General features: G+C 46.1%; 2 protein-coding genes across 2 annotated transcripts in view; one reads left to right on the forward strand and one right to left on the reverse strand.

The window, feature by feature from the left end:
• The window catches only part of PDCL2 (phosducin like 2), a 113537-nt gene that overhangs the window by 61736 nt on the left and 26079 nt on the right, over positions 1 to 25722 (forward strand). Inside the window, exon 7 of the mRNA XM_008267847.4 lies at positions 4139 to 4217. The gene's annotated coding sequence lies outside the window, so the exon portion shown is untranslated. The remainder of the gene's footprint in view (positions 1 to 4138; positions 4218 to 25722) is intronic.
• Positions 3111 to 3869, reverse strand: LOC138843317 (uncharacterized). Its single transcript, XM_070047120.1, has one exon. The coding sequence runs from the start codon at positions 3867 to 3869 to the stop codon at positions 3111 to 3113; it is 759 nt and encodes a 252-aa protein (XP_069903221.1).

Raw genomic sequence — 25722 nt, forward strand, 5'->3', positions numbered from 1 at the left:
ATCACTCAAGTTGGCAAGAGGCAGCTGCGTAGAAGCTGTTTCCTCCTCTCCCAGCGCCATATTGTGGGAGAGCAGATGCATAGAATAAGTCTTAATTCCAGTAACTTAGTCTAGTCCGAGTTGCTCCCAGTTGCTCCCCACACACATGGCTGCAATGGCCAGAGCTGTGCCCATCTGAAGCCAGCAGCTTCTTCTGAGTCTCCCCCACAGCGTAGGGGCGCAAGCACTTGGGCCATCCTCCACTGCTTTCCCAGGCCACAGCAGAGAGCTGGATCGGAAGTGGAGCAGCCCGGATGCGAATGAGCACCCATACGGGATGCTAGTGCTGCAGGCGGTGGCTTTACCCACTGTGCCACAGTGCCAGCTTCCAGGATTGTTCTAAAGGGGGTGGTTGAAGTTATTGGGCGGGGGAGTAGACTAGCAACCTTTGTGAGATGCAAAGTTGTAATGATTTACAGCTACCCTCCTCATCACCAGCCTTCATGTGGCAGTTTAGTTTGCATTTGGTCATAATTCTGATAAGTAACCTGAAGCTCAGAGGAAGTATGTGACTTGCTCAGTCTCCCAGCATTAGGATTTCAGCTTCAGCTACTGACTGCGCGGCCCATAATACCACCAAATACTGTTTCTATCTTACGGGGATTAGAAAGAATATGGATAACTGACTAGACCATGCAGGCTCTTTCTTCTTTTCTTTTACAGCCTGCATTATATTCCATGTTATACGCATCTGAAGCTTCCTATATTCTAGTTCACTGTAAGCTAGGGTAGTAAAATGAGTAATGACAGAAAGAAGGGATGCGAGGTATTATGAAGTAGACACTGCTCTGTGACTGAGGGAACCCATGGCGGTGGGGAAGGATTTCAGCAAGATACAGAGGACTGCACAAACAGGGACGTCATCGATAGCAATGGCCAACACTTGTGGGACCGTTTATACACCAGGTACTGCTGCACGGTCTCCTCTCAGTTACCCTGTGAGATGGGACTGTTGTTAGCCTCCCTTCACAGGTGGCGGAATCACAGAAGTGACTCACTTAAGGCCGTGCAGCTACATGAGATTTATCTGCAGGTAATTCAGCTCCCTATTCTGTACTCTTGACCACTGGGCTATTTTGTCCCTCTCACATTATCAACTAGAAGTGAGTTGAGAAGGGAGTTGGAAATGCCGTTAAAATGACACCAAGGCACGCAAGAAAGATTGAAGGGAACATGTGAATTCCGGAAGTTGTGTTTAAGGAAAGGTTTTAGGCTGGGGGATATACATTTAGGATGTATAAAACTATGAGCTAAGGATTTTTGTTTTATGGAAACCTGGAATCTGGGAAAGCTACTACTTTCTGATACAGTTTTTATCTTGGAGAGTATGCGCAGAAAGGACAGGCTGTGAAGTGAACCGTGGGAAATGCTCAAGTCAGGGCAGAGGGCTGAGCAAGAACCAAGGGATTATCAACGGGCTTGGTAAATAATTAAATACACAGGTGGGGGAGGGAGGAGGCCGAGATGAGCAAGGCTTGATCCTGGTGACTAAGAGGACAATGAAGCCACTGAAAAGGGCAAAGGTCGTTTTGAAGACACACACACACACACACACACACACACATATTCTAGAAGATGTGAGTACGAGGTGGGATCCGTCTCCAGAGTAAAATCCATGTATCCACCCAAGAAAAGCATTCAAACCTGGTGGCTGCCGACTTCATCGGTATTATTAGCTTTGCCTCCTTGCTGCCTACCAGTATGTTCGGGCTCTTGACAGCATGTCGCAGAAAACCTCACTCAAAACAAACCCAACCACAGCCCCCTAGTAGTTTAACTGAAATCTCCAGAGGAATCTAGGCCTCCCGGTGTTCAGAGCACCAGACACGTCTGAGGCCAAATCCCCATCTCCGAATCTGCCTTCTTCCAAGCCACGTGGGAGACACGGCTCCAGGCTGCCATTCTTCCGGAGCAGCCTAGGACAGGGTGCTTCCCCCGGTGTCAGCCCGGACCGGGGACTGAGAGGAGGAGCAGAGTCCCAAAGAAAGCGGCCAGAGGACGCTGACGAGGCGCGAGGAGCCACGTGCGATGCGGCGGGAGAGGGCCAGGCCGCGTTCTCAGGCTGCCCGGACCGGGGATCCAAGCACACGGCAGGGATCGGCGGTGTTTCCGGAGATGCACCTGCAAGGCAGGGCCCACACATGAAACAAGATGCCTTCCACTTCAGAGCCAAGGACAGGAATTCGACATTTCAGGACTCGGGCCGTGAAGACACTCCTACCGCGGGTGCTTTCTGTCTTAAAGATGTCCCGAGCAGGAGTATTCACACCTGTCCTAAGGAGACCCCCGCCCCGCCCAGCCCCTGCAAGTCAGGGTCCCGGCCTGTCCCCTGCCGCGGCCTCGCAAAGGCCGGGAAGACGAGGACTCCAGCGCCGCCGGGCACCCCTGACCACGCAAAGGCCGGGAAGACGAGGACTCCAGCGCCGCCGGGCACCCCTGACCACGCAAAGGCCGGGAAGACGACTCCAGCGCCGCCGGGCACCCCTGACCACGCAAAGGCCGGGAAGACGAGGACTCCAGCGCCGCCGGGCACCCCTGACCGCCCGCCTCCCTCCTCCAGGGGCGGGCACGGCGCCTCGCCCCCGGGACCGGCGAGGGCGCAGCGGGCCTCTCCCGCCAACGCCGGGCCGTCGGCGGTGCGGGGAGCGCCCCTGGCCGTGCCGGCGCGGGGCAGGGGGCGCCGAGGTCACCCCGCTCCCCGCAGCAGCTCCGCGCCGCCTCGCCCGCAAGTCGCATGCGCACCGCCCGCGCCGCGCAGGGAGCCGAGGGGAGGGGCGGACGCAGAGCCGCGGCCGGCCGCGGGCCCGGGGTCACCGACGACGCATGCGCCGGGAGCGCAATCACGGCCTCGGCTCGCGGCTGCCGGCGTCCGGAAGGAAACCCCGAGCCGCGGGAGCGCGGAGCAAAGCTGGCCGCCGCCGCGCGCGCGCGCTCCCGGTGAGCGGCGCCCCACCGGGTGGGCCCGGGCCCGGCGTCCGCCGCTCGGCCGGCCGGCGCATGCGTGCTGCGGGGCTGGTGGAGGAGGGGAAGGAAGGGAGGGGGAGGCGGAGCGGGCGGCTGTGGCGGTGCAGTTATTTGGGGGGTGGGCGGGGGGCGCCACTCGCAGCCCCGGGTGCTGGCGGCTCGGGGAGCCGCGGCGTCTCCCGGCTCGGCGGGGTCGGTGCCGGCGCGCGCCCGCGGCCCGCGGCCCGGGTGGGGGAGGGAAGGAGCCGGAGCCGCGGCGAGCCGCACGGTGAGGGCGCGGGGAAGGGGCGGGCGCGGGGAAGGGGCGGCGTGTGTGGGGCCGGGGGGCGGCGGCCAAGGGAGGGGCGGGCGGGAGTGGCGCCCGAGTTCGCGGCCGGCCGCGGGTCCGTGCCCGGGAGCTGGGGCGGAGGCCCGCCCCGGCCGGGGGACCCCGGCGGGCGCGGGGCCGCGCTGCGGGGCGGGCGCGGGTGGGGGCGGCCGGCGGGGGGGCGCCCGGGGCGCTGTCGCCCGGTCCCGCGCCGGGCCGGCGGCCGCGGGGACCCGCTAGGCCCGTGACCCACTTTACTCCTGTCACGGCTCGGGCACGTTTGGCGCGGCGCCCATTGGGGCGCTGGGGCGGCCAGCTCCTGCGGGGAACCCCCGCGCGGCCGGCGCGCGGTGCCGCCCGTGGGTCCGGGCTCGGTCCCGGGGAGCGCGCGGTGCCGCCCGTGGGTCCGGGCTCGGTCCCGGGGAGCCCGCGGGCCGCGCCGCGCCCTGTCCGGCCGCCGCGGGCCCTCTGAGGAGATGGCGCTCGGGCCCCCGGGGGTGTCTGTCGCCTCCGGCACAGTGTGTCTTGGGGCGCCGCGCAGAGTTCGCGGACGAGGCATTAAAATGTAAGTTTACAATTTGGGGGGGGGGTGGTTGGAAAACAAAATGCACGCCGAGCTTTTCGGTGGGACGCGTGTCCACGAACTTTCCGGAGACCCCGCGGAACCTGGCCAGGGTCTCTCGCCGGGGCGGTGGTGGGAGCCGAACCCTGGACCGGCAGGTGGGACGTCCAGCCCGGTTGTGGGTTTCTGGCTGTCCCCTGTGCCGCTCAGGCTCGCTTTGGAAAAAAAAAAGCTAAAAACCAAAAATCAGTGTTTTCTCTTAACAGGGAAAGAGAAGCACGCGACGCGGACAGGCGTCGGCGGCCGCTGGTGGGGTGACCCTCGCGCCCAGGCCCGGGATCAAAGGTAATCGCGCCGGAAGGTGGCGTTGGCCCTTGGGGCTGCGATGAGGAGGGACATCGGGGTGTTTCCCTCTTCCTGTCGGAGAACACCCCCCCCCCCAGGAGGTCGTTAGGTAATGGGTTGGGGGCTCTGAGAAGCCCCGGGACGCCCTCGGTCTGGTCGGTGGGAGGGGCTTGCTGGGAGGGGGTCGTCCTCCAGAGTGGGCAGGCTGAAGGGTGCAGGGGGCCCTGGTCGCCTGGGGGAAAGTGGAAAGGACGCCGGTGCGAGGGAGGCTGAGCCGAGTGCTGTGTTGCCGTGAGGGTGAGCGGCACCTGTGGCCCTGGTGGACGCCTCTTACGTGGGAAGGGCCCCGGGAGACCCTGGGAAGCCTTCCCGAGGAAGGAGAGGGAGCAGCCTGCGCCAGCGACTGTCCGTTTTCACACTTTGTGACTGCCTCGCGCACTCGCATACCAGGTGAAACAAACACTTCCTTCCCCAAATAGTTTATAGGGTTTGGTTTAGTTTTATGGTATTTTGTTTATGGTGATTTGGGGCCATTTTGAGTATTTTAGTTATTTTCTTGGAAAAATAAAGCGTAGGAGAAATTGACTACTTCCACTTGGATTTTTAAGCTGTGAGATTATGGACAAGTAACTTTGAAAAGCTGTTTGGCGATCTTGGACCTTGCTGAAATGGATAATGACCTGGTTTATGACTGGTGTCCCAGCTGGCTGGAATATGCTTTCAGAGCGTCTTTGTGTGTCTCCCCTTTTCTCAGGAGTCAGCTGTGTTTTATTAACCCCCAGTTTTTGTTACAAATAGTGGATATGAGTACTTCATTAAAATGACAGTAAACTTAATAAACTAATAAAGGGTAGTTTGGCTTTTCAGATTGGGAAGGTTCTTTCTCAAGAAAATCGGAGAAGACCTCTCAAGTGAAATGTGAATTTGTGTATAGCTATTTCTTAAGAAAAAAACAGGCAGCATTCTCTTTGTACAAAAAACATTTTTTATGACTATGCATTATTTAAAACCTCGTATTAATGACTTTTTAGCTCTGTCAGCCTAACCTTGTGAGGGTAGATTGGAAAAGAGGTTGTTGGGTAGATATGATTTTAGGAATTGATGTTCGTACTCCCTTTGGTGATAAATATCGTGTGGTCAGAGTACTAGTGAGTGGAGTCTCTGCTCAGTTTTCATAACGTTACCTTTATTGAGCCATCTTTTGTAGGATAGGATAACTTATTTCTGTGTGGTGTGGAACTTTCTGATGGCCAAACTTGTGCAAGATGGCACTTACCTTTTTTAGTTGAACTCCTTGTGAATCTGTTCAGTCTTTTTAGAAAGTTTTATTTTTACATTCGAGAGAGAGGAGGGAACAGAGAAATCTCCCCTTTGCTGGTTCACTCTCCGAATGCTGAGAGGCGCTGGGGCTGGCCCAGGCTGAAGTTGGGAACCAGGAACTTGATCTGGGTCTCCCACGTGCACCTTAGCACCTTAGCGGGAGGCTGGGATCTGCAGAGCTGGGTTCAAATCAAGGCCCCCTGCTGTGGCTTGTGGGCCAGGTGCCTTTATTCAGTCTTCTCTAGAAAGTCAAAGCACATTGGAAATTTTACCTAAAATGTTTTAAAAATTATAGAGGTTGATTCTCATGAAAAAGTAAAAGCAATGTGGTGTAGCTGCAATAAGTGAAAATCTCTACCTAGTTGAGTGCGGATTTCACGGACCTCCCCAGACCCAGCCCTGCTAGCGCTTCGGTGGATGGCCTTCTAGGTGTTTCTCTGTGCTTTTGCAGATGCATCCTGTTGAGTCGTGGAAACGGTTGTCTTGAGTTACCTTGCACTCTGCCAGGTTGCCCCTGTTGTGGGCTCATGACCACAGGGCTGGCTGGCGACCTGGAGTGCGTCAGGAAGTTGAGCATCTGGTCGCCCCTGAGGGCAGACTCATCTTTTCACTGGTGAGGTGCCAGTGCCCGGGAGGCACGTGCAGTTTGCAAAGGTTGTGCTGATGGGAGGGGTTCTCTGGTCTGGATGGAGTTCACTTGGATTTTAGGACCCTAGGATTTTCTTTGGCTTTTGACTTTGTCCGTTGTTCGCGGGTTAAACTTTGATTTTATTCTAATGTACTTGCAAACCACTAGGGAAGCCCCTACATGACATCAGCCTCCTTCTGAAGTGAACCTAAGGAACCTCTGTAGTTGACTGAGGGACACTGATTGACTTGGATGGAATCCAGCCTTTAGAGCGGAAAGGGAAGAGGTGGCCCTTTGGTCTGGCTTGTGCTTAACAGCAGAAACGCTGCCTTGCCTTTCTAGTACAGAGAGAGAGAGAGAGAGAGAGTGAGTTAGTTTTACCAAGCTACAAAGAATTACCAGGCTGTGTTGCTTTCTAGGTAATGGAGTTTGCAGGAAGTTCAGAGTATTACCCAAGACCCCTGTGTTAGGTGCCTAGAAAGATGCAGTACCGTTGACCCTGCTGCCCTCAGTGGTTTGAAATCCAGTCTGCTTAAAATGTCTGTACATAATTATAACAAAGGTAACACAAGAAAGACAGATTCTAGGAGAAAAAAAATACAAGGTTTAGAGGGTGATAAGATCTCCAGATTTCCAGCTTGTTTTTTGGTGGGCAGAACATAGGGTTTTGAGGGAGAATGTGTACCTCAACCTTTTGATTGATTAAGAAAGAATAGAGGGGCCAGCATTGTGGCGCAGCAGGTTAAGCCACTACCTGTACTGCCAGGATCCAGCATGTTCACCAATTTGAGTCCTGGCTGTTCCACTTCCGATCCAGCTCCCTGCTGATGTGCCTGGGAAAGCAGCAGCAGAGGATCCAAGTGCTTGGGCTCTTGCCACCCAAGTGGGAGATCCGGGTGAAGCTCCTGGCTTTGCCTGGCCAGCCCTGCCCTTTGCAGGGAGAGCCAGACGGTGGAGATCTGTTTCTGTCTCTTCCTTTCTTCCTTTCTCTCTGTAACTCTGCCTTTCTTTTTTCTTTCTTTTTTTTTTTTTTTTGACAGGCAGAGTTAGAGAGAGAGACAGAGAGAAAGGTCTTCCTTTTCCGTTGGTTCACCCCCCCCTTCCCCCAAATGGCCGCTATAGCTGGCGCGCTGCAGTCTACTGCGCCAATCCGAAGCCAGGAGCCAGGTGCTTCCTCCTGGTCTCCCATGCGGGTGAAGGGCCCAAGCACTTGGGCCATCCTCCACTGCCTTCCCGGGCCACAGCAGAGAGCTGGACTGGAAGAGGAGCAACCGGGACAGAATCCGGCGCCCCAACCGGGACTAGAACCTGGGATGCCGGCGCCGCGGGCAGAGGATTAGCCTAGTGAGCTGCGGCACCGGCCAACTCTGCCTTTCAAATAAATTAATAAAAAAGATAGAACATGGGCTGACACAGTGGATTAAGCCACTGCTTGTGATCCCACTATCCTATATGAGTGCTGTTTTGAGTCCCAGCTGCTCCATTTCCTATCTGGCTTCCTGCTGATGGGCCCGGGAAAGCAGTGGAAGAAAGCCTAAGTGCTTGGGCCTACTGCTACTCATTTGGATGACTAGGATGTTGTTCTTGGCTTGTGGCTTCTCAGCCTGGCCCAGCCTCTGCTGTTGCAGCCATTTGGGGAGTGAACCAGAGGATGGACGATCTCCCTTCCGCCCTCCCTTTCAAATAAATAAATTTTTAAAAAGAAAAAAAAGGACAAATTTAGAAAGCTCAAATATTAGCTCTCAATGTGAAGACTTATTTATATCCTTTTAACAGGCATCTGTGAGACTGATAGCAATTTTAAAAGTTTTTTTTTTTTAAAGCTTTCCCACTGGAAAGAACTATTTGCTGTTGTATTTGATATAATACAACCTCTGCAGTCCTTAGGAAAAATTAATTGTCATTTAACACTTATCTACCGTCAAATGTGTCAGGCACTGTTAGTATTAAAAGAAAGTTATTTCCTCTTATCTCATCGTTTCTTCAAAGCACATACTTAATGTCACTTCACGTTTTTACTTTGGTGACAGGTCAAATACAATATTTACTTACTGTGAATATTTTAATAAAGCAGTAGCAATGTGGAGGGAGAAACTGCCTCTTACTGTTTATGTCTGTTTCCTTACAGTTCTTTGCAGGTGTATAAAGTCAAGCATTTTTTAAGTGTTTCTTATCAACATTATACCAATGGACATTGCATTTCTCTTTGTCTGAATCCAAAGTTCTGGATATAGTTCTGTGTGTTATTATAGAACTCTTTCAAGTGTTGGAGCAAATTACTCTTACTAATTGACTGTAATTATATAATAGCATGTGTGTTTATAGTTTGCTTTACAACCATTTGTTAATGGCTGTTTGCTGTTACTTCATAAGTTAGGCGGATGAAGAGATTCCCATTTTCCTCTGTGTTTTTGGTTATGCAGCTGTTATGTTACCTAAAGTTTTTTGCATAAATATAGTCTCAGTTATATTTTTGTGTATTTTACAAAGATACAATTCTGCTTATTTTTAGTATTAGAAGGTCATAAAAATCAGTTGTAAATGAAATTTTATGAATGCGTTTTACTTTATAGCAAGTTGTGTTGATGATTTACTTTTTTTTTTTTTTTTTGACAGGCAGAGTGGACAGTGAGAGAGAGAGAGACAGAGAGAAAGGTCTTCCTTTGCCGTTGGTTCACCCTCCAATGGCCGCCGCGGCCGGCGCGCTGCGGCCAGCGCACCGCGCTGATCCGATGGCAGGAGCCAGGAGCCAGGTGCTTTTCCTGGTCTCCCATGGGGTGCAGGGCCCAAGCACCTGGGCCATCCTCCACTGCACTCCCTGGCCACAGCAGAGAGCTGGCCTGGAAGAGGGGCAACCGGGACAGAATCCGGCGCCCCGACCGGGACTAGAACCCGGTGTGCCGGCGCCTCAAGGCGGAGGATTAGTCTAGTGAGCCGCGGCGCCGGCCGATGATTTACTTTTTATTCAGAAATATTTTTATTTCTACATTAAGGTCAAATATGAAGACAAACATTCCTATCTTTTGTAAAGAGTTCACGTTTAGAAGGCACATTTGCCTTCTCAGAGTGTATATTAGCAGGAGGCTAGAATTGGGAGTGGAGCCGGGACTTGATCCTAGGTGTTCTATATGGAATGGGGTTGTCCCAGACAGCATCTTTTATTTATTTATTCATTTATCTAAAAATACTAAGATTTATTTATGGGGCTGGCTTTGTGTTGTAGTGGGTAGAGCTGCCCCTGCAATGTCGCCATACCATATGGGTGCCAGCTGCTCCATTTCCCATCCGGCTCCTTGCTAATGACCTGGGGAAACCAGCGGAAGATAGCCCAAATGTTTGGGTCCCTGCCACCCATATGAGAGGCTCAGATGTAGCTCTTGGCTTTGGCCAGGCTCAGCCCTGGCCCTTGCAACCACTTGGGGAGTGAATAGCAGACGGATCTCTGTCTCTCCCTCTCTCTATTTCTGACTTTCAGATACATAAATAAATCTTAAAAAAAGTTTATGTATTTGAAATGCAGAATTAAAGGGGGCTGGATTGAAGGGAGAGATGGATCAGTCTGCTGTCAGCTGATTCATGGATGGTTGCAAGAGCCAGTTAGGAGCCAGGCTGGAGCCAGGAGCTCCATCTAGGTCTTCACATGAGTGGTAGGGACCCAAGCACCGGGGCCATCTGTTGCTGCCTTCTCAGGCGCTTAAGCAGGAAATTGAATTGCAAGTGGAGTGACTGCAACTTGAACTCCAATATGTCGTGCTATTGTCACAAGTAGTGGCTTAACCCATTGCTTCACAATTCTAGCCCCCCAAGCAGTGTCTTAACTGTCACTTGCCTTCTCTGTGTTTTAAAACCAAAGAACAAATGGAGTTGTAGCAGTGAAGGTTAAACTGTGTGCAAATCTGATAATTTATCTTTTATATTAATATAGTTTAATTTCAGCAGTTGCCTTTCTTGATCTCATCCTTCCAGTTATAAAAATAACACATTTCTAATACAGAACATTTGGGAAGCAATAAAAATGTACATATTAACTTTTTAAAATATCATTGGAAATACCATCACCAATGGATGCTATTGTTAATCTGGAATATCTTCCTCCTGTGTTCGATTTAGTCATTATGTGAGTGTGTGTACACTTACAGATGTGTGATGTGTGGGCTTGTAATACAGGCACTGCAGTGCAGACTAGTAGTGTGTCAGTCTTCACGTCAAAGGTTTTCTACAACATTTCAGTGGCTATAGTATTTGCATCTATGTTTTTTGTAATAATTATTAACCTTTTTGTGTTGGATACTTCCAATTTTTCAAAAATTAATGCTGTTACATCTGAACTGGTAACATTAATAAGCAGGTAGAATTGATACCTTGAAATATTTCAGTAGACTATCTTCTGAACTAGAATTCATATAGAATGATAGTGACTGTATTAAAAATCAGGTAAAACAGAAACTTTGCGCTTTTTGTTAAAAACAAAATACCATAAGCAGCTGGGACTCAAACCTGCATGTATATGGGATGCCAGCTTTGTGTCCAGCAGCTTAGCCCATTGTGCCATAACACAGGCTCCAAAATAAAGTTCTAATTTACAAAACTGATGACTAGTTTTTCTCTGTGCTTAAAACTTAAATTCTGCTTGAGATAATATTAGACGTTATTGAGGAACAAACCCCACAAGTTAAAATAAGAAAAAATATTAGGATTAAATTTGATTTTGCAACTTTAACTTATGTAGTTTAGAAGAAATTTCACAACTTCTTATTAGAAACAAGAGAAATGAAAGAAATAATTAGTGGAAAAACTTTCTCTGAAAATTTTTGTTTCCATCAGAAATGATGAGATACACACACGCACATGCACACATGAACACTGAGTCTGTGTTGAAAACCACATGTATGTCTTAGTTTTAGCAGTAGAGTTTATGAAATAAGTTTACATTTTTCAACTTTTTAGACTTGATTATATTCTTCTGTTTTCCTGTAAGCCTGTTACTTTGATCATTAAAATTTGTAATATTGATATATTCTTGAAAATGATTTTATGGATTTTTTGTGTGTGTGAAGTGAATCATGCTTTTTGGAAAAGAGTTCAAATACTGAAAACCGTAAAGAAAATCTATGGTGAAAAAAATCATCTAAAATCTCAGATAAATTGTGAATTTTGTTTGCATTTTCTAAGGCGTCTGTGCATGTGCTATGTTTGAGGATACTTGTTATTTTATAGTAAGTGGAATACATACAGCTTGTAAATGCTTTTTTCATGTTTTCTGAATGTCTTGTAAATGCAGACTTTCATTTTAATCTAGTTTTAGTCTGACTTTTAGTATTTATTTCAGTTACATTTTTGCTAATGACCATTGAGCTTGTAATTGTCATCAGCTTTAACTGTTTTTCTTGAAAGGTTTTTTTCCTGAGTCATCTGTTCGACTTTATTTATTTATTTATTTATTTATTTGCTTTTCGTTAGTCAAATTGTTTTATTCTGCTTTCCTTGTTTTGGCTTGTTATATATGCTTTTACTGTATCGTTAGTGCTTACTCCAGAGATTGAGTCAGGCATTCTTGAGCTTGGTAATTTGTATTAGAGTACTCTTCTACCATTCTGCAGAAGTACCAGGTCCTTTCTGCAGTTTAACTCCAATTCCAACTTTTTCTCCCATTATTATTTCTCTGCATTTTATTTATATGTATGTTAAATCCCACATGGGCTTGGAAAATTTTTATTCGTATTTACCATTTCTGGGGCTCTTCATTCCTACATTATTGTTTCTGTCGAGATAATTTTACTTCTTTCTGAATAGCTTCTTTATGCATTTAATGTTGGCCTTCCTACGAACTGAATTTTTGCATTTTTTGTACCTCTGAAAAATATCTTAGCTTCATCCTTTACTAAGGCTGTTTCTTCTTCTTCTTTTTTTTTTTATTGGATTTAATTTCTAAGTTGGAGTTACTTTCAAAATTTTAAAAATATTTCATTGCTGGCTTCTTTTTTCTATTGAAGTCCTCTGCTAGTCCCACTGAAGGTAATATATCAGCCATATGCTCGCTGAGAATAACGTGGTTTTATTTTCAACTTCTGATTAAGACTTTCTGTGTCTTAGTTCAATACCACTTTGATTATGTTGAGGTATGGTTTTCCTTGCAAGTATGTTGTTCTATGTTCACAAAGCTTTTTGAATCTGTAGCTTGGTGCTTTTTAGTTTTGGGAAGTTCTCTGTCATTACATCTTCAAGTATTGCTTCTGTCTTTTTGTGGATTCTAATTACACATAAGTTGTACCTAATGATCATGGTCTACATGTCTCAAAATTTATTTTTTCCTCTCTGGATATTTTCTATTGGTCTGTCTTCTAGTAAACCAAAATTATCTTTTCTCCAAACTAACCTGTTGTCTTCTTAATTTTACATTGCATTTTTGAGTTCTAGAATCTCTGATGACCTTATTATGTAGATTTTACTGGACTCTAGTTTGCTTGGATTTGTTAATTACAGTTACTTAAATGCTTATCTGTTCCAGAATTGCACCATCCCTTAGTCTGTTTATATCACATGTACTTCTGTTAGTTATTGGTCATGTGGTTGTATGGCTTTTTTTTTTTTTTAAAGATTTATTTATTTATTTGAAAGAGTTGCACAGAGAAGGAGAGGCAGAGAGAGAAAGAGAGAGGAGTCCTCCATCCACAGGTTCACTCCCCAACTGGCTGCAGTGGCTGGAGCTGTGCCAATCTGAAGCCAGGAGCTTCTTCTGGATCTCCCATGCAGGTGCAGGGGCCCAAGGGCTTGGGCCATCTTCTGCTGCTTTCCCAGGCCACAATCAGAAGTGGAACAGTTGGGACTTGAACCAGCTCCCACATGGGATGCCGGCACTGCAGGCGGCGGCTTCACCCGCTCTGCCACAGTGCAGGGCCTGTGGTTGTATGGTTTTGTCTCTTCACATGCCTGCAAAGTTTTTCAGAGAACTTGTCCATTGCACCTAAGTTGTTAAATTTATTGGCATAGAGTTGTTTATAATCTATTATGCTTTTTAAATCTGTAGAAAATACAGGGAGTGTAGTAGCTATAGAACCTGTGGAGATGTAGTATCATTCCTGATGCTTTTCATTGATCAGTGCAGTGTGACTAGAAGTTTATTAATCTTCATTGATGTTTTCAAGGATCTTCTAGTTTAAGAAATTCCTCTAGGTTTTCTGTTTTCTTAGTTCTGATCTTTGTTAGTTCCTTTTGTTCATCCTACTTTGGATTTAATTCATTTACTTTTCTAGTTTAAGATAGAAGCTGAGATCATTGATTTGTGACCTTTTTTCTGCCATAAGCATTGCCATAAAATTCCTTCTAACTTCTTACAATTTTTTGTTTTTATTTTCATTCAGCTCAAAAAGGCTTGCTCATTACTGTTTATGTTTTTGAATTATGGACTATTTAAAGTGTTTAGTTTCCAAATATTTGAGAGTTTTTCAGAGGTCTTTTTGTTATTCTTTTGTTAACTCCATTGTGATGAGACCTTTTGAATTTACTATTTCTTTTTTTGGAAATGGGGTTCTTTTATTTCATTTGTAACAATATTTTTTCTCTCCACAAAGTCACATCCTCATGTGTAAAATGAATTGTATTATTGGAAAGGAAAAAAAATCACCTAAAATGTCCTTTAACTTTTTCTTTAATTAGAAAGGCAAAGAGAAAGAGATGGAGACAGAGACAGACAGAGATCCCCCACCAGCGTGTTCATTCCCCAGAGGCCTGCAACAGCTAGGGCTGGGTCAGGGCAAGGCCAAGAGCCTAGAACTCAGAGTCTCCCATGTGTGTGCCAGGGAACCAGCTAATTAAGCTGTTACCTGCCACCTCCCAAGGCATTCATCAGGTAGGAAGCTGGAATCAGAAGGGAATCTGGGCCTTGAACCAGGCTCTCCCATATGGGCTATGCTGTTCCCAGCAGTATCTTACATTATCTTAAATACTATGCCCAAATCCCTGGCCAGAGATGTTCTTTTAAATAGCTAGGTGCCCTGTAGTTAAATACATATATGCTTATAATAGTTACATCTTCCTGATGAATTGATTCCTTAATCAATCTTCTTTGTCTCTTTTAACAGTTTTTATGTTAAAGTCTATTTTGTCTGATTAGGATGTCTACACCAGCTCTTCTTTGGTTTCTGTTGGCATGGAATATCTTTTTCCATCCTTTCACTTTCCAGTCTGCGTGCATCTTTGTTGGTGAGATGTGTTTCTTGCAGGCAGCAAATTGGATGCGTTTTGTTTTTTAATCCATTCAGCCATTCTGTGTCTTTTAACTGGAGAGTTGATGCCATTTACATTCAAAGTGACTATTGATACTTAATGACTTTGCCCTGCCATTTTTCCATAAATATTCCTATTTTTCACTTTGGATTTCCTTTGAACTTTTATTGGGAGATTTTCTGCCTTTACCTTCTTTTGTAGTGATGACCATGTTCCTGTGTTTCTTTGTGTAGCACATCCTTAAGCACATCCTTAAGCATCTTTTGCAAGGCTGGATGGGTGGTGACAAATTCTTTAAATTTCATTTTGTTATGGAAGGTTTTTATTTCACCTTCATTCAGAAATGAGAGCTTTCTGGGTTGACAGTTTTTGGAATATATCTCACCATTCTCTCCTAGCCTGTAGGGTTTCTGATGAGAAGTCTGCTGTGAGTCTAATTAGAGACCCTCTGAAAGTAATTTGGCATTTCTCTTGTGCACATTTTAGGATCTTTCTTTGTGTTTTACTGTGGCAACTTTGACTATAGTGTGTCATGGTGAAAATCTTTTCTGGTCATGTCTATTAGGAGTTCTGTGTGCATCCTGTACTTGGATGTCCCTTTCTCCAAATTAGGGGAGTTTTCTGTTGTATTTCACAAAAAGGCCTTCTAATCCTTTCTTTCCGCACCTTCAGGAACTCCTAGAACCCATTTTTTGTGTCATTTGATAATATACTGTAGATTCCCAACAGTGTTTTTTAGTTTTCTAATTCTTCTTGTGTTTGGTCTGACTGTATAATTTCCTGTGCTTTGTCTTCTAAGTCGGATATTCTTTCTTCTGATTCAGATATTCTTTCTTCTGATTCACCAATTTCTGTTAAGGCTTTCCACTGCATTTTTTATTTGTTGAATTGAATTCTTGATTTCCAAGATTTCATTTTGCTTTCTTTAAGATCTCAATTTCATGGGAGAAATTTTCTTTCATGTCAAGTACGGATTTGATTAGTGGAGTGTCTGCTTTTAGGGAATACCTAGAGGTGTGTGGTGGGTGTGGCCAAGGAGCTCTGTTCAGTGTTCCAGGGAAAGGGAGTGTAAAGGTGACACCCATGTTGGGTGTGGTAAATCTCTCTCTCTCTCTCTTAAATCAGAGGAAAGGTTTTTCTTTTGTTGGCTTAGACTCTGCTCATTTCCTCTCCTCAAAGGAGCCAGTGCCTGGGTGCTAGCCCCAGTGGGTATAGGTATAATGTTCACCCGCACTTCCACAAGGACCACACAGAGCGTCTGTGCAGTCCTCAGTGTAAGCAGATCCCCAGCAGTGTCCCTCACCAGGGACTCAGGGAGCCCTGAGCATGTGGTGCCTCCCGCAGTGACTGCCCAAAGTCCCAGCAACACCCAGAGCCCACCCACGCAGCCTCAGTGTTTTCACAGTCCAGGCACACAAGCCTCCCACAGTCAGGAGCACCCAGCCCCAGTCAGTTCTCCCCGCCAGACTCAGGAGGCTCCACAAGGCGTGTTGATGGGTGCAGCTGTTATGTATTTTCAAAATGGCACCCACTCTGTTGGCTTGTTTCAGAATACTGTTGGCAGGTGTAGAGACATGACCCCCCCCCCCCATTTTTTTCCTTCCCTAGTTTGGCAGGTAGACTATCCGCACAAAGCTCCAAGCCAATTGCCTCCTGGTTTTTCCTGCAGCTTTATTGCCAGTGGCTTGAGTTGCTGCAGTCTGGTCTTGCCTTGCTCCAAAGCTGGTGCGGAGGCTCTCGGCTGCTGGCGTCCTGATCTGTGTGTGCCCCCACCGTCCACGTGGGTCAGCTGGGTCCCTCTAATTTGGATGGAGTTTCCTCTGCCATTTTCTCCCTGACTCTTCCCTGAGACTGCCATTGCTGTTTCTTTTTTGGCCTAGGACATGACTTATGGTAAATGTTCTGTGTGCATTTTAAAATAACATTCTGTTGAATGGAGTGTTCTATAAAGTGTGATAAACTGTTTTGTTTATGGCTCCTAATTGTTGATTGAATGGCAAACATTGTGTATTTAAAAATAAATAAGCATTACTAGAAAAGATTCATCTTTTCTTCTAGGCAGATAGAATAAGGAAGCAATCACCCTGAATTACGTGGAGGCTGGGTTACTCTTAGTTTAGTACAATCACGTGCCACCTAGTGTTTCTGTCCATAGCATCTGCATATATGGTTCCGTAAGGTTACAACAGGAGCTGAATAATTTTGTTGCTTAGTGTCTTTGATGTAGCTGTCAAAGTCCTGGTACAGGCTGGTGTCACATTGTGGGTTAAGCCACTGCCTGTGACTCCAACATCCCAGATGGGCGCTGGTCCATGTCCTGGCTGCTCCACTTCCAGTCTAGCTCCCTGCTCATGGCCTGGGAAGAACAGCAGATGCCTCAAATATTTGGGCCCCTGCCTCCCACATAAGAGACCCAGATGAAGATTCTGGCTTTGATCCGGCCCTGCGGTTGGCTGTTGAAGCCATCTGGGGAGTGAACCAGATGGAAGGTCGGTCTCTCTCTCTCTCTCGTCTCTCTGTGTAACTCTGACTTTCAAATAAGTAAGTAAGTCTTTAAGAGGAAAGAGTCCTGGTGCAGTACATGCCATGTGTGTTGATTCTGTGGCAACAAGCCTGCTGTGCTGCTAGTTGTGTGAAAGTATCCCAGTATGATCACATGCAATACGGAATGCTTTGTAATTACAATAAAAGCCTATGGTACTAGTTTATTTTTACTATACCATATGTCATTACTTTAGAATGTACTCCTGCTTATTAGCAAATGCATTTACTGTCAACAGTGTGCCGTGTTGTGCCAGCAGGAGCCTCCTATATCCTGTGCCAGCAGATTCAGTGAGTCCACACAGCACCAACCATCACGTAGCATGTGCTCGTGTCACCAGACGGCTCCTGACCGTAGTTTGGTGATGTTCCACCTCCTGTGTCTGCCTGCCCTTCTGAGGGATTACCTCTCAGGGCTTTCAGCTCAAAGCCTGGTGGTCTTTGTTCCTTTAGCAAGGCCAAAGGTGGGAAATCTCACTTTTCTTTTCAGTTTTTTAATTGAAGTATTTAGACTCTTACCCTGCACAGTTTGTAAATTCAGCAAGTGTCTTGAAGGAAGTACAGCGCTGAGCTGTAGATCTCTGGTGTCCTGGCTCCTCTGCTCACCAGCAGCTGTATTCTACCCGGATCAACTGTAGTTTCCAGCCGCCAGCGCTGAGCCCGTGACTAGGAAATATTCCCAGTGAAAAGCGCTGATCACCTGCAGTTGTAGACCTTGTTCTCCTGCTTCTGCAGCTCTCTGTTGCCTTCAAAAATGCGTTTGTGATTCAGTTAGCTTTTCTGCTTGTTCTCAGAGTATTGGCCTGCTGCAAACATTCCACCTACCTGGTTGCACAAAATGCTCACTTTTATGAGCTGTTTTATATAACGTCATCTAAGCCTTTCGTTGTTGGATTGTAGCTTTTGACCTAATTACTTTATAAAATTATTTTATTGGACTATAATTCACATGTTAAAATCCACCCAATTTAAGGACTGTACATATTGAGTTTTGACAAACACATACATTCTTGTAATCACCACCACAGTCAAGAAACAAAATCCCTGTTGCCTCCAACATTTCTCTCAACCACGAATCTGCTTTCTGTTAGTATAGGTGTGCTTTTTCTGCAATGTAATATAAGTGGGATCATATGGGATGTGCCTTCTGGGTTTGGCTTTCACTTAGCATATTCATGTCAGTAGTTGTGTCTCTAATGCTGAGTACTGTTGCATTGTGTGGGATATGGCACAGTTTGTTCACCCAGCTCTACGTTAATGGATATTTAGATTGGGTCTGGTTTTTGACTGTTGGGAATAGAACTGCTAAATGCTTGTGGACATGTCTTCATTTCAGCTGGGCGTACATTTAGGGGTGGGTGGAATTACTGGTGCATGGTAATTGTATGTTTAACTTTGGAAGAAAGTTTCAGTTGTTCCACATTCTTTCTGACACTAGGTATTGTCAGTTTTCTGAATTCCAGCTGTTCTAGGAGGTATGTAATGATAAACCTGTGGTTTTAATTTGCATTTCCCTAATGACTTGATATTGGCTGTCTTTTCTTGTGCTTATTGGTCATTGGTATATTTTCTTTTGTGAGATATCTGCAGAGCTGGGCCTGTTTCAAAAACTGGATTATTTTCTTATTGATATAAAAGAGTTCCTCACACCCTTAAATATGTGCTCATATAAGATCCTTGTCAGCTGTTAGAATTGTGAAACCTGTTCCCCAACCTGAGGCCTTTTACTCATAGTGTCTTTGAAGAGAAGTCTTTAATTTTGATGAAATCCAATTGACCAATTTTTCTCTCATGTGCTTCATACTTTTTATGTCTTGAGAAATATTTGCCCAAGTATCTCATCTCATTTTTCATAGAAGTTTTGATTTTAGCTCTTATGCTAAGTCTGATTCCAAGTTAATTTTTAGGCTTGGTATAAAGAAAGTTGACATTCTTTAAAATTTTTTTTTCCCACATAGAGATACAGTTGTTCCATCCTTTTTTATTGAAAAAAGACTATCTCCACTGAATTTGCTACTTTTGCCAAAAATCAACCTTGTATGTGTGGATCTTTTTTTGAACTCTTTGGCGAACTACAATTTTATGTCTCTCCTTACAGTGCAATAATGGCCCGATTACTGTGGTTTAAATCACATAATGTAAGCCTTCTAACTTAGTCCTTATTTTTAAAAATTGTTTCAGCTTTTAAAGATACTTTCTGTCTGTATTAATTTAAAAATTAACTTGCTGTTTTATATAAAAATGACTGCTGTGATTGTGATTGTATTGAACCTGTAGAGCTGTTTAGAGAAACTTGGCGTCGTAACAATACTGAGCAATGTGACCCGTGAATACAATAGACCTGTCCATTCATTTAGGTCTTCACTTTCTCTCAGCTGTGCTTCACGGCTCCTGAGTATACTTCTAGTGGTGGGTTTTATCTTTTTCATTCAGCAAGTACTTATTGAGTACTTATTGGGTACTGTCCTAGATGCTGATGAGCAAAGTGACCCCTGAAATTCCTGTTGCTGGGGAGCTTACGTTCCAGTGGAGGAAGCCAGATGGGGAGCTAGTAAGTTCGATACATGCCAGGTGGTCAATAAGTATTGTGGAGAACCAAATCAGAGTGTGGTGGATGCACGGGTGTGTGATGGTGTCCTGGTCGGTGTAGGCTGCTATAATGAAAATGCCAGAGGCTGTGTGGTTTGAGCAACAGATGCCGATTTCTCATAGCTCTGGAGGCTGAGGAGTCCAGGGGCCAAGTACTGGCGGGTTTGACATGAAGGCCTACTTCCTGGCCCGTAAACAGCCATCCTACCACTGAGTCTTCCTGTGGTCAGCCCCTGGGGGTCTGTTTTAGAAGGGTGCTCATTCCATTGGGAGGGACATTGCCTTCCTGCTAAATTACCTTGCACAGCACCCACTTTGTAGTGGCAGCATGAGGGGATTAGGACTTCAATGTCTGAATTTTGGGGGACACTGACATTCCTTATCCAACTGCAGGGTCACACTTTCAAACTGGGTAGACTGAAATCTTCATTGAGAAGTAGATATTTGAGCAGACCTTAATTTGTTATTTACTAGCTAACAATGAACAACCAGCAATTTTAGGAAAAAGGGAAAGAAGGTAGGAGTTGAATAAATGTGCTAAGTCTGCCTCCTCTGTAGTAGCTAGGAATCAATAGCATTTCACATCACAAATGTAGAAGTAGAAGTGTTTCTAATAGGAGAAAAGTTTATGATGTTTGAAATCTAGTGAGAGGAAGAGAATTGGAAAAATAAATGCATTTCATTATAGCTTATAGTAAAAAAACTAATAGGTAACATGAAGAAATGGGGGACTCCGTTTCTTATAAGGATATGATAAAGGTATTCACTAGCACAAAAATCCAAACCTCATGAAAATATTGGAAGTGTCTATAAGGCAAAGATGGAATTAAAAAAAGACAAGTATAATTTTATGACTGTCAAGTTAAAATTTATAATAAATACCAAATATCTGCAAAAATAATAAAGCATTAATATTCAAAAGGCAAAAGAGATACTGAAGAATTAGAAAAACCTTAATGGTAGAAGACTTTAGTGGACTTTTTAGACCATCTATTTTAAATGAACAAAAAAGTAAGTCTTGGGGATGGTGCTATGGAGCAGTGGGTTAAAGCCCTGGCCTGAAGCACTGGCATCCCATATGGGCACCGTTTCTAGTCCCAGCTGCTCCTCTTCTGATCCAGCTCTCTGCTATGGCCTGGGATAGCAGTAGAAGATGGCCCAAGTCCTTGGGCCCCTGCATCCGAGTGGGAGACCCGGAAGAAGCTCCTGGCTTCGGATCAGCAAAGCTCTGGCCGTTGTGGCTATCTGGTCAGTGAACCAGCGGATGGAAGACCTTTATCTGTCTCTACCTCTCTCTAACTCTGTCTTTCAAATAAATAAAATAAATCTTTAAAAAATTATTTAAGTCTATAAAATAGCTAAGTACTGGGCTGGCTCCGTGGCTCACTTGGTTAATCCTCCGCCTGTGGTACTGGCATCCCATATGGGTGCCAGGTTCTAGTCCCGACTGCTTCTCTTCCAGTCCAGCTCTCTGCTGTGGCCCAGGAGGGCAGTGGAGGATGGCCCAAGTATTTGGGCTCCTGCACCCACATGGGGGACCAGGAAGAAGCACCTGGCTCCTGGCTTCGGATGGGCGCAGCGCCAGCCGTAGTGGCCGTTTGGGGAGTGAACCAATGGAAGGAAGACCTTTCTCTCTGTCTCTCTCACTGTCTATGACTCTACCTGTCAAAAAACAAACAAAAAAGAGTAGCTAAGTACCCCAATTAGTAACCAAAATTTTATAGATATACTGAATACTGCCTTTAAAATAGCTATTCCTTTTTGGGGGGGCCTGGTGTTGTGGTGTAGCAGCTTGGGCTGTGGCCTACAATGCCAGCATTCTGTAAGGGTGCTGGTTTGTGTCCTGGCTGCTCTACTTTTAATCCAGCTCCTTGCTAATGTGCCTGAGAAAGCAGTGGAAGATGGCCCAAGTACTTGGGCTCCTGTACTGATGTGGGAGACCCAGATGTAGTTCCAGGCTCCTGGCTTTGACCTGGCCCAGTTCCGACTGTTCTGGCCATTTGGGGAGTCAAGCAGTGGATAGAAGATTGATCTCTCTCTACCTCGCTGTATGTAAGTCTGCCTTTCAAATAAAATTTTCAAGATTGGGGAAAAAGCATAGCTTTTTTTTTTAAAATACCTATACAACATTTACAGAATTGATCGTAGTGCTGCTAGATAGTAAAAAAAGCTTATTAAATTTTAAGAAGTAGAACTAACATAGAACTGTCTAATATGGCAGCTATTAGTCACATGTATCTATTTAAATAAGGGACAGTTATTTGGCTCACTGTTTTTAATAAGACATTGCTTCAGATGCTTGAATCCCATCAGATGGCCTGAGTTCAAGTCCTGGCTCCACTTTGGATTCTGGCTTCCCGCTAATGTGCACCCTGGAAGGTAGGCAGCATATCTTTGGGTCTTGTCTTTTTATTGATAAGTAATAATTTAATCTTGTCATTAAAGTTTTTTTCTTCTGTTTGTTTTGAATATCCTTTGTTCTCTTTCTTGTTGGTTTTATATTTTCATTGTTTTCATTATGGTTGTGATCTTTTAAAATACCTGTATGTGGGATTCCCTTAAGCAACTTTTGTTGAGGATGGTTCATTCCCTCAGTTTTGCTTGTCGTGGGAAGTATTTCTCTTTCATTTATCAGTGATAGCTTTACTGGGTATAATATGCTTGGTTGGCAGTTTTCTTTCGGAACTTGAGAAAAATAATTTCATTTATTTCTGGCCTGTAAGATTTCTGTTAAAAAATCCTCTCTTAGTCCAATGGGGTTTCCATTAGAAGTGACTTTGCAGTTTTCTCTTGCAGATTTTAGAATTATCTGTTTGTTACACTTTTGAGAATTTTAATGTAATGTGTTATGGTCATGTCTATTTGGAGTCCTCTGGGACTCCTGTTTTTGGATGTCTAAATCTTTTTCAAGATTAGGGAACTTTTAAACTGTTACATTTTGGAATAGGTTTTCTATGCCAATACTCTAATGGAGCCCAGTAATTTGAATACTTGTTTATTTAATGATGCTGCAAAAGTTTCAGAGGCCATCTTCATTTTTTTATCTTTTTCTTTTTTTCTTAGTCTGGTTGATATTCCAGAAGAATTATTTTTTTTAAGATTTATTTATTTATTTAAAAGTCAGAGTTACACGGAGAGGAGAGGCAGAGAGAGAGAGGTCTTCCATCCGCTGGCTCACTCCCCAATTGCCGCAGTGCCTGGAACTGCACCAGTCTGAAGCCAGGAGCCAGCAGCTTCTTACCAATTTCCCACATGGGTGCAGGGCCCCAAGGACTTGGGCCATTCTCTACTGCTTTCCCAGGCCATAGCAGAGAGCTGGATCGGAAGTGGAGCAGCTGGGTCTCAAAATGGCGTCCATGTGGGATGCAGGTGCTTCAGGCCAGGGCGTTAACCCGCTGTGCCGCAGCGCTGGCCCCAAGACTTGTTTTCAAGGTTGGATAGTCTTTTTTTTTTTTTCCTTGATCTAGTCTTGAGACTTACAATTTCATTTTTGCATTTGAATTGTTGAGTTTTTCATTTCCAAGATCCCTGTCTTTGCTGAATTTCTCATTCATCCATGCGTTGTTTTCCTGATTTTATTCAGCTGTCTAATCCCTTGTATCTCTTTGGGTACCCTTTATTCATTGTTTTGAATTTTTATCAAGTATTCCTCAGTCTCCTTTGGAGTCCTTTACTGAAGCATTATTGTGTTTCTTTGGGACCATCATAATCCTGGTTTTTTCATACTTCATGTGTCTGTCCCCACCTTGGTCTTTGCACATCTGGTGAATTAATTGTTTTTGTCACTTTGAGTGAGTGTCTTTTGTAGTAAAGGGTGGTTGTCCTGGAGTTGTGCCTTCAGGCATCAGTTTGCTGGGCTGACTTTATTTCCAGTCGCATGCTATGGTGTGGTCTCCCCACATGTCCATGGCAGTTGATGACAGCAGCAGTGGGGACGTGGGGTGCTTATCTCAGTCCCAGCAAAAATGTATGGGTCTTGGTAGTGGCCCATGGGGCAGGGTCCAGGATTGTGGATGCCCCAGCTCAGTCTACTGTGATGAGGGTTATTGGACCTGCCGAGTCCTTGCAGGGCTGCCCGAGTATCCACGTTGGCAAAGGCATGACTAGGGTCATGGTAGCCGTGGCCCAGCGTCTGGCAGAAGTGTGAGAGTCCCTGCAGCAGTAGCCTCAGGTTTCCATGGAGTGTCTTGGCACTTGCCTACCTTTTTGTTCCCGAAGCAGATATGTTATGCTGCCAGGGGTAGGGTGAGAATGAGTTGAGCAGCCCTGTGGCCACATATGCCATAGTGCTAGATCACACCCAGAGCCTGCCCAGACTAGCACAGCATGGAGCAGGGCCACAGCACACTTTGCTATAAGCTGCCTGCTTCTGAGATGGACTTGCCGCTTGAGGCCGCTGCAGCCAGCCACAGGTGATGCTGGCCATGTTGTAAGGCTGTTGATTGGGGCCATGGAGCTCCACCTATACTGGCCTGGGGACAAGGACCATTAGAATCTGCAGTGTTACCAGACACAGGACCACATTTCTGAGCTCAGTGGCTGGTGGCTGGTCCTGTTCTTGCTGTGCGTCCACAGTTGGGGAGGGGTGTGGAAGGCAGTTCTTTCCCTGCCCTGGCTGACACTAAGCTGGGCGGTGCCTGAGTCTTGAAGGTGCAGGACCTTGGGTTGTTTTGCAGATGCTCACCAGGCCAGCAAGAGGCTGGGAGTAATGTAGGCAGAAGCAGTTGCTTGTTCTGCCAGGGTGCAGGTGTCCACCTGATGCTGGGGCACTGCTAGTAGGGGCTCTGTCTGCGAGTGTTGGCCTGGGCCTGAGGATCTCTGGTCTCTATCTCGTGCTGAGACTTGCTGCATTCAGACTGGCAAGCCCGCGCTCAGGTTCCTGTCCTGTTCCCATTGCAGTTGGAGTCTTACTTTCTATTGCCTGAGATCGGGAGAGAGGCGGTGAACGTGGTTCCCTGGAGGCTGAGTCACAGTCACGAGGTCCTGCCCTGTCTCAGGGTGTGTGCCAGGCCTCACCGTGCTGGTGCTGTAACCGGCACCTGTTCCTGAGGCTGCTTTGGTGAGCGCTGGCCTGGGTATAGAGGCCTTTACGTTTTACTGCGTACTGGGTCTTGACTGCGCTGATCTTCCAGGTGAAGCCTAAGCTTATTACCCCACTCTGCTTCCAGGCAGCTGGTCTCTCCACTATCTGCTGGATGGTGGGGGAGGGTGAGATAGATGGTTCTTTGACCACCTGGCAAGGAGGGTCCAAAGGCAGGTACTGGCTGGAGGCAGAGGCATTGAGGCCTGTCCAACTCTGGTTTTCACTGTCGTAGGCCTGGTGCTAGAGTACACATCTCAGCTCCAGCTGGAGGGCGGCTGTGTCCTTGATGTGCTACTTGGAGATGGGGGAGGGGTGCTGAAGCAGCTGTTCCTTCCTGCTGTCTTCAGTTACTGTACTGGAACAAGGCGCTGTGGTCTCTCGCCCGACTTGGCTTTGTGGAGGTGACTTGATCTGTGAATAGCTGTTCAGGTTGGGAGCTCTGTGGGAGAGATGATAGCCAGAGGGTCTTACTCAGCCACCAGCCTGTTCCTTCTTCACCAGACTTCTTTGACCACAACCTATAGTAAGAAATATATTTTATTGGGGTCAGCGCTGTGACATAGTGGATAAAACTGCCGCCTGCGGTGCTGGTGTTGTGCCCAGTTCGATTGTCCCCAAAGACCACCAAGGAGCCTGTACTGCTGTAAAACACACAAGAGTTTTACTACAGGCCCCAGTCTGGACTCTAAAGCATCACTGACGCACTGGGTCTGATTGGGAGCCCCGACTCTTCAGTTAACAGGGTTTTTATAGCATTTTCAGAGACGTTCTGTACGTTATGGTACCGTTTAGCAAATCATCTCATCCCGTGGGAAATTCAAAGGACATCTCGTAGAATTGATTAGTGTGTCCAGTGGCGGGAATGGACCTAGTAAGGGTGGTTGGATGGCTTTGGGTTGATGCCTTTTAAATTGATTGGCTAAAGTATAGAGTCTGAGCTGCTGGGGTGTACGTGCCAAACTGCAGGGTCTGGGGATGTTATCAGTCACCTTAACTGCCCTGAAAAGACACCAGGAACTTTAGGTATTTCTCTGCTATCTGCTAATTGGCTGTTGCCAGGAGAGTTCATTGCAAGGGGAGTTAATTTATTTATTTTTAGGAGTTTCTGGCTCAGGCTC

This window comes from Oryctolagus cuniculus, chromosome 8 (assembly GCF_964237555.1).
Source record: "Oryctolagus cuniculus chromosome 8, mOryCun1.1, whole genome shotgun sequence".
Taxonomy (NCBI): Eukaryota; Metazoa; Chordata; class Mammalia; order Lagomorpha; family Leporidae; genus Oryctolagus; species Oryctolagus cuniculus.

Bases quoted from the DNA above. Each gene is read 5' to 3' on its own strand.
- LOC138843317 (XM_070047120.1), bottom strand. From the start codon at position 3,869: ATGCCTCGTCCGCGAACTCTGCGCGGCGCCCCAAGACACACTGTGCCG.